Source organism: Lontra canadensis, unplaced genomic scaffold (assembly GCF_010015895.1).
Source record: "Lontra canadensis isolate GAN:19392208 unplaced genomic scaffold, GSC_riverotter_1.0 scaffold141, whole genome shotgun sequence".
NCBI lineage: Eukaryota > Metazoa > Chordata > Mammalia > Carnivora > Mustelidae > Lontra > Lontra canadensis.
Window position 1 is genome coordinate 368611 of NW_022631135.1, and position 17776 is coordinate 386386.

A 17776-nucleotide genomic window follows, 5' to 3' on the forward strand; every position below is an offset into this window, starting at 1 on the left:
TCGATCCCAGGACCCTGGGATCATGACCTGAGCCAAATGCAGAGGCTTTAACCCACTGAGCCACCCCGGCACCCGGAAAAAGAATTTAAATTTATTTTTATTTGACAGTGACACAGAGAGAGAGCACAAGTAGGCAGAGCGGCGGGCAGAGAGAGAGGGAGAAGCAGGCTCTCCACCAAGCAGGGAGCCCAACGTGGGACTCAATCCTGGGACTCCAGGATCATGACCTGAGCTGAAGGGAGTCGCTTAACCAACTGAGCCACCCAGGTGTCCCTGGAAAAAGATTCTTAAACACCGTGAAATGCCCAGTATTTTAGAGACTTGGCCTGGAAACAAAGTCTGGGATTCTGCCAGCATAGCCATCCACATAACATGTTGGTGAGTCTTTTTACAACAGAATATGAGGAACCCAGGTAGATTTAAAACTCACAGGTGGATGCTTTGATGTTGCAGATGCTTTGGGTTTTATAGTGTAGTTTTAGCAGTTGTGAACTGGCCCGGAGGTCCATGTCCCAGCCTCAGACCCACACAAATTCTTCTGCTGTCTCCATTATCTGCAGAAGCCCATGTGACAGAGCTAAGAAAAACTCCTTCCTCCACTGAGACATCTACCTTCAGTTCTTTGGTAAATTGTTCCCAACAATCAAAAGAGAAACAAAGCTATGAAACAAAACAAAAGAAAATCTCTTCCCCTCTCTTGCTACTCCTTTCTAAAATCTTCCTCTAGTTCATCCAAACCCACTTCCCTGCCTTTGAGGGCATAGCCTGACTCTTGACTTCTAGCCTCCATCAGCATTTTCCATCCTTGCTGCACAAGAAATAACGGTTTTCTATATTGTGGAAATACTGTGCCCGGTCAAGAACATTTAAAAGACGTGAACATTGCCTAAGTATCTTAATTCAAAATGTCTTTAATTTTGAGAAATCTTCAAGATACTGAAAAGGAGCTATCAGAAGTTCAAAGCGCAGATGGGAAGTCATTTAGGCAATTCATGTGAAGTGTCAAATTCTGTTAGTAGTCTATTCAATGGATTTGTCTTTCCATTCTTCTTAGGGTTTTACCATTTGCCTTGTTGCCATGCAGGGTACAAAGTACAGAAACGCATTGTTTCTGTAAGATTCTAGGATAAACTTTTCCCCAACTCTAAAGCGTTTGGCTCTAGAGAACACGAGGTCACATACAGAGATGTTACGGTCTCTGACAGAATCAGCAGTCTGTGGCTCCATTTGTAAGGAGGAAACAAGTAAATCTTCATTGATTAGAGGTGTTTGCCAGAAAAAACACTATCTCTTCAGGTGTGAACAATGGACACTCTATCATCTCTTGTTGCCCCAGCTGGTAAGGTCAAAACTAAATTCTATGGCAACTTAACTCATCTCAGACTCTGGTACATTCAGTTCTCTGTGTTTTGGGGGGTAGGGGGAGAAGGGGAATGTGTTTTTGTAGCGAAAGCCCCTGCATGGATCTTAGTAGGATTCATCTGAGTATTCAGGCTTGTCAGGGGTTCTTGGGGAGAAGGGTGGAAGGGAAGAGCCATGAAGGGTGTCATTCCATGAAGAACTGAGGTGGTGCTGAGAAGGAACTGGAAGGGAAGTGTACAAATTGGTTCAGTGATGATGTGTCCACAAAAACGAGGCCCTTTAGGCCCTGTGAGCTCTGACCCTATGAACATTCCTTTGAGTTCTAGTGCTAGGGACAATTCTTAATCTACCGAACTTACATTCATTCTTTCCAATGAATTTTGGTGAGCCATGCATGATAGAAAAGGAAGGAAAACTGAATTTGAAAACTTTATATATAAAGGAACTCCATTTTTGTATATGGAAAGTCAGATTTCTTGAGAAAACCAATTCATGTATGACATAATTATGTTCCTTTACAAAGTGACTTTTTATTTTCAGAATATAAAAGATAACTAAAATTAATCTAACTCTATCTTGTCATGATTTTAGTTTGCAACTGGAATATTGCAGTCAAAGTTTCTAACAAGTTACACCACTAAATTGTTACCTTTCCTTTGTCTTCTGGTCAAAGAGCAGGTCAAAGAGCGGGCATAAAATTATATTCTATTCACTGGCTTAGAACTTGAAAAATCTCATTGAAAATTATAGTAAGATATTTAAAATATACAGCTTCATCTAAATTTTTTGTTGTTGTTGTGGGGATGAAGGATTTTCAAATATTGATAGTACTAAGAAAATTGAGATGACCAACTGTGTTGCTTTATAACTATCAAATAATTACAGCAGCTAAAAAAGAAAATGAAATATTCACACCAAGTACATTCACTAACATAAATGCGCTTGTGGTGAAGAGTTAGGATTACATGTTCATGTTGGACTGGGGTGGAAACAGAATAGGCAGTCATGGGAGTTGACTTCTTTTATACTTGGTAGCTTTGGACATCCTTCCAAAGGAGTTCATTTACTTTATTAGCAGGGGACATTTTTGGCTTTGACCATATCTGGGGGCTCTGAGGTAGTTAAATGATATTTATAGGATCTCAGTAATTAGGACCCTCATGCACATTATTTACAGCAAACCCGATGCAGTGGGGGGAATCCCCAGCCACTGCCTGGCCCTTAGGCCTAAACGTCCTTGCAGCCACTTCTGGGTGGGTGTGGGACACCTTCTGGGCAATGAAAGGGCAGGATGGGGTTTGTATCCATGCATGTGGGCTACAGGCTTCCCTGAGACCTTGAGGATAGAGGCTACCTTACAATATGATTTCCAAAAACTGTCTGCAGCAAGAACGTAAGATCTATGTTACGATGAGATGAAGCGGAATTTTTCAAAGGCCCAGAACATAAGGGTGTTTCCAAGTTTTTCAAAGTTTGCGAAAGAACAAACATGAGATGATGAATAACATGCTCCGCTCGAACTGTTTTTGGGAGCCCTCTTTTAGACATATTATCATTCATATTATTAGCCATGCAAACAGACTTCCCTACCTCCAGTTTTCAAAAAGACTATCTGATTCTGTTTTAGTGATTTTAGATGTTATTACTTATTATCCTTTAATCAATCAATCAATCAACCAACAAGTTATAAGAGCATTTAAATATCCAATCTTACTTTTATCTGGACAATTTTAACTTCATCAAAGCTTATATTGGTAAGAGATTTCTTCGTCTGGCCTCTCCGGTGTCCAAATTTACACTTATTTCTCATCACTTGTTCGTCATCTTCTATGGGTCTCCGAACATATTTAAAGCGATCTTTGAGAGCTCGTTTCCATAAAAACTGCATAAATTAATAGAACAGGACAGTTAATCTTCAAGGAGACTGGAATAATCCCACATAAACAATAAAATCTTCATCACTCTTGGATTGAAGTTATTTTCACATCACAGTAATAGAAATTATAGAACAATCCTTCCACTTACCTTCACGATGGTCTAGTGATACTTCTATAAAAGCTATAATCCCTAAATCATAACTAAGGAAATAGACTCAGAACAATAAAAATATTTCCCCAATGCCACCTAGTTATTGAGTGAAAAATCTGGATTTTCTGATTTCCAAAATTGGATGTTTTCTACCATACTTTGCTGTCTCCACAACACATTCCACTCTTCCACTGGGATCTAGAGAAGGACTGATACTGTCTTATGCTTATATGGATGGATGCATTTTCTTAAAATCAATGTTTCTGTCATCCCTTGAAATTCACATTGGTGAATACTGTTGGCATTCATTCATCTACATATTTGTAGAGCATCTACTGTTTCAAACACAAAGACCAGGATCCTGCCCCAGGAGGGAGAGGGAGCATAGGTAGACCCCATCTAGCACAGGGATGAGTAATTTAAGTTCAGAAAGAAAAGTGTTAAAACAGGGGAAGAGACAGCATTATCTTACATTGTGTTGGGAGACCACAGAAACCTTCCTGAAGGAGGTACACTTAAGCTGAGATTTAGATGTTAAGGTTAGAAAACCAATGGGGTGGGAGGGGAGGACAATGGAGATGGAACTGGGAAATGCCAGGTAGGGGGAAGCATGGATAGAAGTTCCAGATAAAGCAGTCTGTGCCATGGAGCAGAGGGATAGCCTGTGCCACTTGGTGAGCTGCCAAGAGCTGTGCATGGCTGGAACATGGAGTTTAAGATGGGCCAGAAGAGGATGGGCCAGAAACTGAGGCAGGAGAGAGAAGCCAGCCCCATCCTGAAAAGCACAGTTACCCCATAACGGAGCTTCGCTGCAATCGAGAACCAGATCTTTTTAAACCTCTCTCCGTGGAAAGACTACATCAGTATCTCAGAGGGAACCTTCATCCTTGGTTCTTCCTCTAAAGCAGTGGTTCTCAAACTTTAACCTGAATCACAGTTCCTGGAGGATCTGTTAAAACACAGGTTGCTGAGGCTGCTTCAGAGCCTCTGGTTGGGAAGGTCAGGGATAGGGCTGAGAATCTGCATTTCTTACAGGTTCCCAGGTGATGCTGATGCTGCTGGCCCAGACCCTCAGGTTTCTGATTCCGTTGGTCTGAGCAGAGCTGGGATGTCTGTATTTTTCAAGGCTTTATGGATAATCCAGCTACAGAGCCAGGCTATGAAGTCCTCCTAGGCCACTAGGGAGAGGAGACCAGATGGTCAGGTCTGGGCTCCAGAAGAATCTGTCTGCCATGTGGTGTTTGGGAGATCAAAGACCTGGGCAACAGCTGAGGGACACAACCGGGCTTTCTCAACAAAACAACACTGTCTTCCTCTGCTGGGCCTTTGGTTCTGGCCTGGAAAGCTCTATCCCTCTCCTCCCTGGCCCTGCTGGTATCTAGTTAACTCTTGCTCTGCCTCCAGAGCTCAGCTCTTGTCCTCTGGTTATCAGCTCTCACCATTCCTTGTCTGTACTTACCACACGGGGAGTTTACCTTCATGTGAGTGATGTGTTTCTGCTTCTGTGCTTTTCTGTTCTGTTCTTTTCATTCTTCCTCTCTCCATTCTCCCCTGCTTGCTTGCTAGCTGCCTTACCTCCCTTCCCCTCCTTCCTTCCCTCTTTATTTCCTTTCCTTTCACTTATCTATAAGCACAAGAAGACAGGCTCGTGTCTGCACTGGGCTTGCTGCATCTGGGAAACTATAAATATTGGATGTCTTGTGTCAGTCCTCTGTGAGGTAGAGGGACCCACGTGTGGAAGCAACAGATCAGAATCAAGATTCTGAGTCTTGGCCTTCCTTGCTCAGGACCTCACTTACTTCTAAAACCCTGAGTCTCAGGGCTGCTTCTCAGTCCCTCGACTTCCTTGTCGTGCCATATGCCTGAACAGGCCCAAGAGACAGTGATTTGGGGCACCTCTTCTAAGCTCTGTTTCCTCATGGGCAAATGAGAATGCCACTCGGGTCATATTGGTACTGTCTGGTGCTTAAATTCTTCCATTCCTTCTTCTCTGGCTTAAGTCTCTAGAAGAGTCATGCCCTACCCTTCAGAAGAAGGATTGACATTGGGAGGACCCAGGGTCTAGGCTGAGTGTGTCTTAGCCAAGAAATCAGCAAGTAACTCTTCAGTCTTAGTTTCTTCAACTATAAAATGGAACAACAAGCCCAGTCCTGTCAACTGACATGATCGCTCCTCATGGAAGTGATTTGTAAACCAGAGTGCTGTTCATAAACACTTCCGCAGCCCCGCAGAGGACTGCTGTGGGTGGAGGCTGGCAGGCGGCTAAGACTCTGACGAAGCTCCTTGGTATGTATGAGTCAGAGACGCTCCCTCACCTCCCACAGGCTTGCGGCTTTGCCCTCTGCCACCGCTGTTCTACAACAGCACAGAAAGAATGGATGGCTTGTGTTTTTCTTAGCCCTAAATATGAATGAATGCAAATACATTTTTTCCCCTCTTGTTTTCTACAGTCTGAAGTCCTTCTAAACCTGCTGATCTGGTGGGAAGAATTAGAGCCATCAACTGCTAGGACATTTTTAAGTTGCCCATGCCTTTTCCAGATGCCTCAGTAGAAAATACCTCTGTCACTGAATAATCATTCTCCCTCTGGCTGCTTTTCCACCTGGGGTGCAGGAGGAGGCGGGCAGTGCAGTGGGAAGAGCTGCGTGGGTACAGGTTCTCCTTCAACTCCCTCTGAAATACAAAATAGCCCTGAAATTTTGGGTCCCTGATCTGATAGGGGAAGTAGTCCATGGTATCTCCAGCGGGTCCTTGCTCCGCATTTTAAACCCAGATATAATCCTTCAGAAACAGTCAGACAAACCCAGAATATGAACCATCTTCCATGGCAACTGGACTAGACTTGTGCAAAAAATAAATATCAGGAGGAAAAGGGAAGAGGGAGGGTTCAGAGAGACTCTCCAAGAAAAAATGAAATTGAAGAGACAAGGTCAAATCCAATGAATAATCCTTGATTTAATTTTATAGAAAAAACTCCATTTCAAAAACACTTTTGGAACAATTGAAGAAATGGGAATATAGGTTATATATGTCTTTATGCAGTTATTGTGTATGATGTGATGCAATTACTGCTCATTGGCTTAGGTGTAAAAATGGCATTGTGCTTAGAGAGGAGTTCATCTCTGTCCTTACAAGATATCTGCTGAGGTGTTTAGGAATGCCATCTGAAACCTGTTTTTTGTTTCCAAATGCTTCAGCCAAAACAAACAAATAAATAAATATGAGCCAGGAAAAATAAATGTGACAACCTATTAATACCTAGTGAATCTAGAACAGTGATTCTGAAGTGTCAGGATTTTGCCCTCTTCCCAGAATGCACGCGGCAATCTTTGGAGAGATTTGGTGGTTGTTCTCATGGTCTGGATGAGTGTCTGGGGGCTCCTCACACCCAGGGAATGCCAGGGATACTGTCAAAAACCCTATAATGTAGGGGACAGCCGCCAGCACAAAGACTCAGCCAGCCTAAATTCTAAGTACTGCCAAGATGGAGAAACCTTGGGTTTCTTGGGTATATGGGTGTTCACTGCAGCACCTTTCAACTTCTGTGTAGACATGAAAATTTTCAAAATAAGAAGCTGAGAATAAAATTAGCCCTAAAAATAACCAAGAGCTTGCTCGCTTGTGCGCGCTCTCGCTCTCTCTCACACATACATACACATACACACACACACACACGAACCTTTTCTACCATGCACCAGAGTTTCCCCTTTCATCCTGTGTGTGCAAACACGGGCCATAACATGCCAAGCAATTTTTCAATTCTTATCAGCTAACCATCTTTCGTTAATGCCACTGGGGATAGAAGTGAGTAAAATGCACACAAGATCAAAGTAAACATTATTCATTACTCTCTATTTGTCTCACTTTCATAACTATGAAACTAAAGGTCAAAATGTAATTGGATAAATAAGTATTTGTTTATATGTATGCAAAGATTCTCTAGAAGGAATCTTTAATAACGTTAGTTACTTCTGGGGAAGAAGATAAGGTAGCTGGGGGATAGAAGTGGGAGGGAGACTTTTCCATTTATATCTTATTGTCGCTATTGAATTTTGAACTTTGTGAATATGTAACTTATTCAAACAGCAAATTCAAATTATTTTTTAAGACACAATTAGCTCTATACACAGTAACACTGATTAGTTGCCTGACAGTATATCTTGAGTGTAGAAGGCATTTTCTAATCAATTTTGTCAGGCATATCAGTGTTATTATCAATGTTGTGACAAATAGGTTTGTTTATTTTGTAGTTTTTTGTATAGTGGGTTTGTTTTTTGTTTTGTTTTGTTTTTTAGAAAAAATTAGTTTATTTTACAGTGTGCTTTTATAGGCAGCAGCATATTTTAGGAAGGATGTCAAACTAGAAGCAAAAATGCCTAAATTCTGGACTGGGCTTCAATAGTTACTTCAATAGTTACAATCCCTTTCCTGAGTCTGGGTGGTAAAAAAGAATATATATGGCCCTCTCCCACTCAGAAAATTCTCATTCTATCCATACATAATAAACATTTCTTGAAAATACAGCAAGAAAACAGAAGGAAGGAAAGAAGGGAGGAAGGCAAGCAACACTCCAGTGATGACAGCAGTGAAGTAGGGCGGTCATGTCCTTCTCCTTCTGTGTATTACATCCCTTCAAGACCCTCCCTGGAGACTCAACAGTAAACATAAGCTTCCAAATTGCTTTGAGGGAGAGACAGAAAGATGATGAGGAGAGACAAAGAAGACAAAGGAAGGAGATGGGGAAGGCGTGAACAGGTGGGGCACAGGGGATTTTTAGGTCAGTGAAAATACTCTGTAAGATACAATAATGATGGATATGTGTCATTATACATTTGTTCAAACCCGTAGAACGTACAGCCACAAGCAAGAATTCTAATGTCAACTATGGACTTTGAGTGATTATGATGTGTAGCTATATATTTACCCATTGTACCAAATGTCCCACTCTGGAGGAGGACATTCATAATGGGGGAGGCTATGCATGTCGGGATGGGGATACATGAGAAATCTCTGTACCTTCCTCTCAATCTTGCTGTAAACCTAAAACTGCCCTTAAAAAAATCTTTTTTTTTTTTTTTAAAGGCAAAGGAACACACAGAGAGACAGAGAAGGTACCCAAAAAGAGCAGAGCGGGGCAGTGGTGGGTGGGTGGGGTAGATGGAGGAAGAAAAGAGGAGGAGGGTGGAGAGAAACCAAAGCTAAGAAAAAAACAGGGACTGGCAGAATGAGATCAGGCTAATGGAACAGAATCAGAGAGAGACCAGACAGAGACAATGGGTCCAAGAAGACAGAGCAAGAGAAACAGACACAGACAGATAAGAGACTAAGGAAAGGGGAATGGGACATATGATTACCGGACAATACAATGCCACTATTTTAAGATGCAGTGGGATGAATGGTATGGTGCCACGTGGTCACTTACGAAGCCACAACCGTCCTCGTCCAGGAAAGGGTGGGTCTGCAGCAGGGCATTGACCACATCATTGTACTGCTGGGTGCTGGGATACCTGATGAGTGCAACAAGGAGGACATGTTTTACCACAAACAGCCCACGTTCTTTCCTACAAGTTGAGTCCAAATTACACTCACTGTTCTTTAGATCCTTCTATATAACAACGTAGATATTCAAATATTGGACAACGTGGGGCTTATGAACAGTATGTCACCCAAAATCTGAAGCACACTGGATCCAAATGAGTTCTACTCTACTCGGAAAACAGACCCCCTCCCAAAGCAGCACGTCCACCCTGGTATTACTTACAGTGAGCCTTCCAGATACTTAGTCATGTCGGCCTGGAGAAACTCAATGATCCTTATCCTCATGCTGTGATCGGGACACTTCTGTTCTGCTAACATGCATTTGACATCATAGGGAAACTCTGGTAAAACATAGGACTTAGTCCATTGCAATGCTTTTGTCCTTGCTAGAACACGTTTCACATTCCTTCTGCTAAATAAAAACACACAGAGAGTGAAATTCTATTTCAAAGAGAAGCAACTTGTGAATTCTCTACATCCTGAGAACTTAAAATATCAACTACTTTCCTGAGGGCTACATATGGAATTCATCAATCCATCTTGCATCCATTCATCCACCGCCAATGGTTGAGGACTCATTAGGTATCTCTGTTTTCTTTCCCTTTGTACACACATAAATATTTGTAGTTCCGGAAAACGTGTCTTACTAAAATTGACCATGGAATAAAGCCTGAAGTTGGAAAGAAGATTGATTCATTCATCTTGAAGATGGAATAGATAATGCATAGCTCAAAACTGAACAAAAGGCCCAACTAAAAGGGAGTAAGTTCCAACTCAGCAGAGCAAATGAGGCACACAATTAAAGTCTCAGCACCTGATCGAGGAAATTCTTCTAACTGCTTTACTCTGTTGTTTATAGTGACATACAGGATCCACTTAATTTAGTTGGTCTTTGGCCATTTTAATAAGGTAAACTGAGTTTCTAAATTAAAAGTACATATCAGATACTAACATTCAGATGAAGTTTCTAGAAAAGACTACAGAAAACTATAGCCACAGAAAGCAAATCAAGCTGATCAGTGTTTGCCTGGGGCTGGAGATTGGAGCAGGGACTGACTGCAAAGGGGTGTGAGGGAATTATTCAGGGGGATGGAAGCATCCCAAAATGGACTGTGATGGGGGCTGCAAACCTGTATAAATTTGCTAAAATCAACTGAGCTCTTTTAAATAGATGAATTTTATGTTATATAAATGATACCACAGTAAAGCTATTTATAGAATTAAACATCAGAAGGACTTGAAAACCTTAAAGTTAGTAACCGATCATCAAGTGTGTAAAAAGAAGAACCTATAGTAAAATTTCCTAGCAAGTTACCAGAGGCAACAGGCTTGTCTTGGAATGGAAGCGAAGAAGCAGAGGCGAGCCAAGTGGAAGACAAGAGAAGGAGTTCCTGAATTAGCCCAAGTAGATTTCCTGAATTAGCCCAAGTAGCTTTATTTTCTGGCGTGCCCATGGAATCCTTCGTTGTCCAAACAAAATTCTGATGAGTTTTGAAAAGCCAGGCTTCCTTTAGAATTTGAAGTCATATATTATAAGAGTGCATGAGGCATAATGAAACATAGGCAATAAAGAAAGAAGAGAGAGCGCTCCCCTCCCTTTTCATGATAAGCTCTGTCTTTTATTTCCCCTTTGGCAGTCCTGTATCAGTGGGGAAAATATGTCCTGGCTAAAAGAACCACACGGATAATGTAATGCTTGATCCAATGAAGCAACTGGCAATTCCCAGATGAAATTCGTGCTTCAGCCCAATCTCCTTCCAGTATGTTTCTCTCATTTCATTCAATCTTTCGACCAGTTGTTACTGGAGGTCTACCTTATGCCATTTCATTTTCTAAAATCCCAATTTCCTTTCCTATTGCATTAACTTCTTTCTTTCACCTGTGATCTATCCTTTACCCCCTCAGAGCAGGGGTGTAAAGTAAGACAAGTTTTGTTGGCTGTATTTTGTACTTTCCCAATGATTCCAAAAGGTGCTATAACTGTGCAAGTGTTAAACTTGGTTTCCATACATTTTACCTCCTTTCCCCCCAGAAGTTTTTAGTGGCTAAATTAGCTGCATGATGCCTTTAGGCTTTGGAGGTTGCTATCTCTTATTGTCCTGCACCAGTGGGTAACTTCAGTATTTCCATGCCATCAGATAGGCCTTCATACAATGTTTACTTTCTTGTTCTATATATTTTCCTATATGTCACTTCTCCACAAAATAAGGGTAGGGACAGTACAAGGACTATACATTATTTTTTTCAAACTCCCTAAATGTAGCTAGACACATACCAAGCTCTATCAAAGCTAGTTACTCCATCTATTCCATTTTCCCTTTAATAGCATCATTAGGCAAAATCAGAGGCACCAGTTTTTTTTCTTTAAATTAAAGCAATTCAACAAGGTATTCTGGAAGTGAGGGGAATACAAATTATGCCAACTAAAACAAGTCCAAACAAATATTACTCAAGTAAAGAGACTCCCCAGAAATTAAAAATACACTCTAATTTGGAAGCAGATAACTGCATACACAATCATTTACCATCCCTCAAATGGTATTTGCGTTGGATCAAAAAAAAAAAAAAAATCTTTACGGTGAGGTTAAGATTATTCATCTTATGTTAATTGAGGCACAGTTGAGCAGAACACCAATAGAAGTCACCCTAGAGCAAAGGCAGGGATCAGAAAGCAATCCCAAACCGAGGACACTAATATTTCGGTTCCCACCTCAGGGCCAGTGCTCTTCAACAAAATACCACAAAACAACAAACTGCTGATCCAATGGCTCTCAAGCCTGGGTATTCAGTAAAATCAACGGGAAATCTTCTACGACAATATTAATGGCTAGTATTGAACCCAGTCTTACTGAATGAAAGTCTACTGGACTAAATACTCAGTTCGTAGGTAGAGTTAATATTTGTAATAGAAAAAATTGTAATAAAGTTGATACATATGATAAGTGGCAGAGTCATTGTTGCAATATACATTAATTTAAAAAAAATTATGAGTTGAGATTCTCATGAAAAATCTCGTTGGATTCTGAAACGTTGTCTAACTTTTTAAAATTTTTCTTATATTTATTTTTTTAATTTTTAAAAAAGTTTTAAATTTATATACAATTTAACATATATCGTATTGTTAGTTTCAGAAGTAGAATTTCATGATTCATCAGCTGCAATACAACACACAGTGCTCACTACTTCAATTACGGTGAAAATTCATCTAATATTGCAGATGGTAGGGGGCTTGCTCCGGATAAGGAAGATGGCTCTAGTAAGAGAAGGTCAGATTGAGCTCCCCCCCTTGGGAAAGATTTCAACACACAGAAGACCAAGGTTGAGCCTTGGCAGTGAGCAGAAGACATCTATCTGTTACACAGGAGCAGAGACTTTCTTTTATCTCCGGCAAGATACTTTTGCTTTAGTGGAGTTAGTGCACAATGACTGATGAAAGGAAGAATGTGGTCAGCTGAAAAGAGTGGTTATCTGTGCACGGCTGAATTCAATTTGGTCTCAACAATATTGTTAACATTTCAGGGTTCCTCACTGCATTCGCTAGCCTGGAGAGACAACTCACCGTCTACACTCCAAATATGTCCCTCCCATCATTCCCATCCTGCCTTTCCTTAATCTCTTGCACATTGATCTCTTCCCAGTCACTTCATAAGACTATATCCTCAAGAGTCAATGATGATTTCCTAATTTACAAATCCAGGGCCTTTTAAGACTGGCCTTTTTCAAGACTTTTCTGACCACATTTAGCACAATTGACCACTTTTGCATATCTCCCTTCTTTCTCGTTTTCTACACACTATTTTACTTGCCTCCTCTCTATCTCTCCAAGAACTCATTCATTTTATTTGCTGACTTTTTTGTCCTTTATCCTCTGTGAGAGTTTGCACATGGCTTGGTCTTTGCCCTCTTAATCCTCAGTATTGATCTATGCTTTCTCCCTCCTACATCTCACCCAGCCCCCACAGCCTCAGCTCTGAGTTACATGTTGAAGGACTATAAATCATCCATAATCTTCTCTTTTCCATGCTTTATCCTCCACCTCCAGCAATTTGTACATTATTCATTTCATAGTCAACATGTCTAAAATAAATTATAATCTTTTCATTTCAAAGCCACTTTTCCATTTGCTACGACTGAATTGTGTCTCCCCCACCCACATTCATATGTTGGAGCCCCCATCCCCAGTGAGACTGTAGTAGGAGATAGGACTTTTATAGAAATAATTAAGGTAAAATGAGCCCCTGATATACAGGATTTGTGTCTTTATAAGAAGCGACATCAGAGAGCACACTCTCTTTCTTCATCATATTGGCCATTTGCATGCCAGGAAGAAAGCTCTCACCAGAAACCAAATTGGCTGACACCTTGATCTTGGACTTTCCAGTCTCCAGAATGTAAGAAATCAGTTTGTTGAAAACACCCAGTCTTTTTTATTATGGCAGCTGAACTAAGATACCATTCCAATTTCCATGTGTCTTTCATTGTATCACTTTGTATCTCTTTAACAACTCAGACTTAACAGTTTAAATGTCTTAATTCTTCACATCTGGGTGTCATGAAAATTTCTCTGTATCTTATCTCTTATATTTGCCTACTTCTCTCCATTGTTCAAGTTACTACATTTATCCAAGCATTCATCACTCAAATGTGGACTACTTTGATAGTTAACTAGCAGAGTTCTGCTTCTGGAATGGCCTAATTAGCTCACACTGGACAAATTATCCTATGCATAATAGCTATTAGCATTGGACAACATACAAAAATAAACAACTAAGCAATAAAAAAATTATCAGAAAACACCAGAAAGTAGAAAAAGAGCAGGCAGATTCTGAAGAGAATCTACACTTGGAAGAAAATAAAGACATAAAATGAGTTTCCATTTTATGACTTTTGGCCTGAAGGTCGGCCTCAGGAGGTGCTGCTCAAAACTCTAATAGGAAACCTGAGGTCTTTCTGGACTACTGAATTAGTGGACAGAATTTGGGCAATCTCCTCTCCGGAAAGGGAGAAGAGAATCGTAGAAAGATGATAGCTAGCAAGAGGAACTACGAATTCTGTGAATAAACTGTCCAAATCTTTGGCTGATCTAGAATTACACATGTGCATAGCCCAACTAAGAATAAGAGAACTAAACTTGGATTTGGGCTGATCCCCAAAACAATTTTTAGTTCAAGTCCAACCAATTTTGTTGCGTTGCAAAAACAAACTAACCAACACTCCACACTCTTAGAGTAAATAGTACAAAATCAAGAGTCTCCACACTGTGACATTCACAATGTCTAAGATACAATCCAAAATTATGTAACATAAACAAACAAAAACCCCAGAAAAGTGTGACCCTTTCTCAAGATAAAAACATTTAATAGAGTGTGATGCTGAGATGATCCAGATGTCTATGAGGACTTTAAGACACCTAGTATAACAATGTTCAGTGACTTGAAGGAAAATATGCTAAAGTGATTAAAATAATAGGACATCACAAAATTGGAAAATTTTTAAAAAGTACTAGATAGGATTAACAGTAGAATTGACATTATATAGAGAAGAGTCAGTGAGCTTGAAGGCAGAGCAATAGAAATAGTCTAATCCAAAAAATGAGAAAAGAGACTGAAAACCAATACGGTAATAGTTCATTTTTAAAATTCTGTGTTTTCAAATTTTATCCCTGTAGATACTCATAAAACCTTCTCCTCTTGATCTTCTCTCTAATTTTACATAAACACTGATATCATCATGTCAGGGGAGCAGCCAGCTGGAACTGGTTAATGGCTTCCAGGTTACTCCTTGACCCAAGACATAGCCCAGGGACCCAGTATACTACACCAGTCTTGCTTGACATAGTAACCAGGCCCAAGAGAAAGAAGCAACTCAGGTTCTAGGCCCATGATCTAACTGAATGACCACAGCAAACTAATCTAAGTCAGACCTGGTCATCTGAGGTATGGACATGTAAAGAAAGTTGTCAATGATGATATTCGAAAGTAACATCTCTCTGTAGCTTGCCAGGCTCCCAGGTTCCTATAGAGAAGCTCTTCCTAACACCCTATTGCCCTGTCATGATAATGAAATGGATGTCCAAGAGGAATATCCATAAGAAGACTATCTCTAGAGAGAAGACAAACAAGATATTCAGACATGAAATAGAGCTGGAAAAGAAGCCTATATACATGGAGAGTAGGCTATTGCTAGCCTCGTACATTTGTCCTAATCACATAACAAATTTTGCCCTAATTTGATGAACCCTTGCACTGTCACTTCAACCATTGTCTTTTGAAGCAGTTTATTCTGAAGGACCACTCATGTTGTCTGTGACTGACAACTGTCACAGTGACTGGAGTCTACAGAGGAGGTCAGCTGTCTCTGGGCTTATGTGATCTGATAACTGGACATCATGTATGAGCCACATGCAGCCCAAATACCCAAGAATCCAGCATTTGGTTGTGGGGGGGACTATTTCTTGTCTGTAAAAGAATTAAAAATACTTCAGGTATTGCAAGATTGCTGGGATTAGACAGAAGCCAATGTGGAAATTTCACTGCAAATCTAGAAGTCCCATAGTTTAAAGACCAAGTGTATGGGACAGCTGAAACTTCATCTTCAACACCTAACCATACTAGTTGTTTTGCCTTTTCTGATTCTTCATGGGAACTTCACCATTTTCCCAATTATTATAGGCTTGATACTCTTCCTATTTACTTACAGTGTAACCTATATGTTGAGTGACATGGATGATTCAGGATTCTTCTGTCCCTAGCCATCAGATACTAAGCATTGAACAGGGTAGATGGGCCATCGTGGACCCAGTGCACTATGTTCATCTCTTTGTCCAATAGCATCTTCAGTATCTGGTCTCCCTGAGAACAGGGTGATTATTGCCTTTTCTAAGGGAAGGTCTGAGTAAGGTCCATTCTTCAACTATCAGCCCTTTGGGCTCATGGAACTCTCCCAGAAGAAAATGACTATGATTTATTAACATATTTGCATGTAAAAATGTATGTTTGGAAGGAAAGACCTGGAACTATTCCCTGCAATAAAACCCCATTTAGAGCTATTGAACGTTGGCAGCTATTTCATCCCCCTGAAAGCAGATACTCTTGCTTTAGGGAGAATATAAACTCTTGAACCTCCAGACCAGAAAGGAAATTTTCTCATTCTTCCCTTGCACATTTCCACAAATAACGCAGGTGATAGGGTTTTTAGATTCTGTGAACAAAAATAAAATTCATAGTGTGTAACTTCTGAATATCCCAGATTTGAACTCATCATCACAATAATTAGGACCCTTCATCATATGGTCCAATTTGGGGTTATCTTATCATCAGCTATCATCCAATGTGACTTCTCAGATCCAGCCTTCTCTATCTCCAGAACACACTACCCATGTGTCAGCAGTTGTATCTCTCACCCTGAGAGTCTGAAGTTTCCCCTCCTTCCTCTAAGCTCATCTTAAGCCCTCTCTTCTGGTGGACCTTCCTCCACTCTTCTGGCTTTTGGGGAGTCTTCCTTGTCTGCACCCCCCCCCACATGGCCTAGTCTAGTGTTGACCCTGTGGGTACTCAACTTAAGTCTTGCCTCCTTATCTGCTTTGATTTCCTTGTGAATTTGTGGAGTGGAACAGTTTGTAATAAAAATGTTGTAAATGATTTAGGAACATTTGAGAAAGATATAAAATTTAATATTCTATGATAAATATAGTCTTCTATTCCATGCATTGTGTTTTCACACACAAAAAAATGACATCTTTCCAAAAGGAGAGTTCTGTTACATTAAAAATCCCCAACCTATCTCAAAGGAACCATTGACTAGCAAGGCATCAAGCCAATGTGCCAGCAAAAAGAAAGACCACACAAGTTCTTTTGTTTGAGATACGAAAACCAATGGGACCCAGATCCTGGAGAGGCAGATCTGGGATTGGAGCAGCATCCTCTGTAGACACAAAAGGTATACAAGAAGTAGGCTGTGGCTGTGGAGAATTACCAAATGATCAAACACACTCCTCTTCCCCCCCCAAAATCCTCCCAAAGAAGTTCTCCTCAGTGTCTCACCCAGGCTCAGCTGTGTCCCGTAAGGCTTCTCTATAGAACCAGAGTTCCCACCACACTCATCTGAATCTTGGTTGACCTTCGGAGACACAGTCATTTCATGAATCATCTCTGCTTTTTTAAACTTCAGCGCCCCGATGACACTTTTCTCCAAGGGCACCTGCTAAAGAGATCATCTGCCACCTTCAGGAACAGTGATATTCCTTTAATCTTACAGAAAAATATGGCTTTCCAGTTTTCCAGGAAGAAGAACAAGGGACAAATGGGGTGCTTTTCTGTGAGAATACTCATTATGGCTACAGGACTTGGTCTTCATATCCAAAGTACCTCCAGGGGTAGTCTTCCCACCATCGGGAGAGAAAGTGGTGACAAATACTATGCTCTCCAAGGACCAGACTGAAAGACTGTGTCCCAATGGCTACTTTCTTTTGAGATCTCATTTTTCATTTTATTCTCCACACCCAAGCTCACCGACTTCATACACTGACAGTGTTATTGATTGCCATGCCTAGCCCCATGTTATTGATTGACATGCCAAAGCCAAATGACATGTGACCAAAACAACATCTAAAGGCTGAGATGTTTTTGGAACCTAGAAGAAGAAGAAGGAGGCCACTGAAGGCTCGGACATCTGTTTAAAGAACTTGCTGTCATCTTAGCCTAGAAAAGAAGAGGATGTTATAATATATCTCTTCAAAATAGTGATCACACTTCACAACTACAAGTTATACAGAAACATCGCTCTGTTACACACCAGTGCTCTGGAAATCACCTGCTTTACTTTAGCTCAGCAAGACTCTCCACTGCTG

The 17776-nt window shown here is 40.7% G+C and overlaps 1 protein-coding gene across 4 annotated transcripts in view; it reads right to left on the reverse strand.

Annotated features, from left to right (window-relative positions):
- Positions 1 to 17776, reverse strand: part of SAMD3 (sterile alpha motif domain containing 3) — a 53485-nt gene that overhangs the window by 21558 nt on the left and 14151 nt on the right. For 3 of the 4 annotated variants that reach the window (XM_032843462.1, XM_032843461.1, XM_032843460.1), the window contains 3 exons: positions 9152 to 9340; positions 8813 to 8897; positions 3077 to 3244 (listed from right to left, as the gene is read on the reverse strand). In XM_032843462.1, coding sequence (XP_032699353.1) covers positions 3077 to 3244; positions 8813 to 8897; positions 9152 to 9340 — 442 coding nt within the window. The remainder of the gene's footprint in view (positions 1 to 3076; positions 3245 to 8812; positions 8898 to 9151; positions 9341 to 17776) is intronic. The other variant, XM_032843463.1, reaches the window with a different exon arrangement.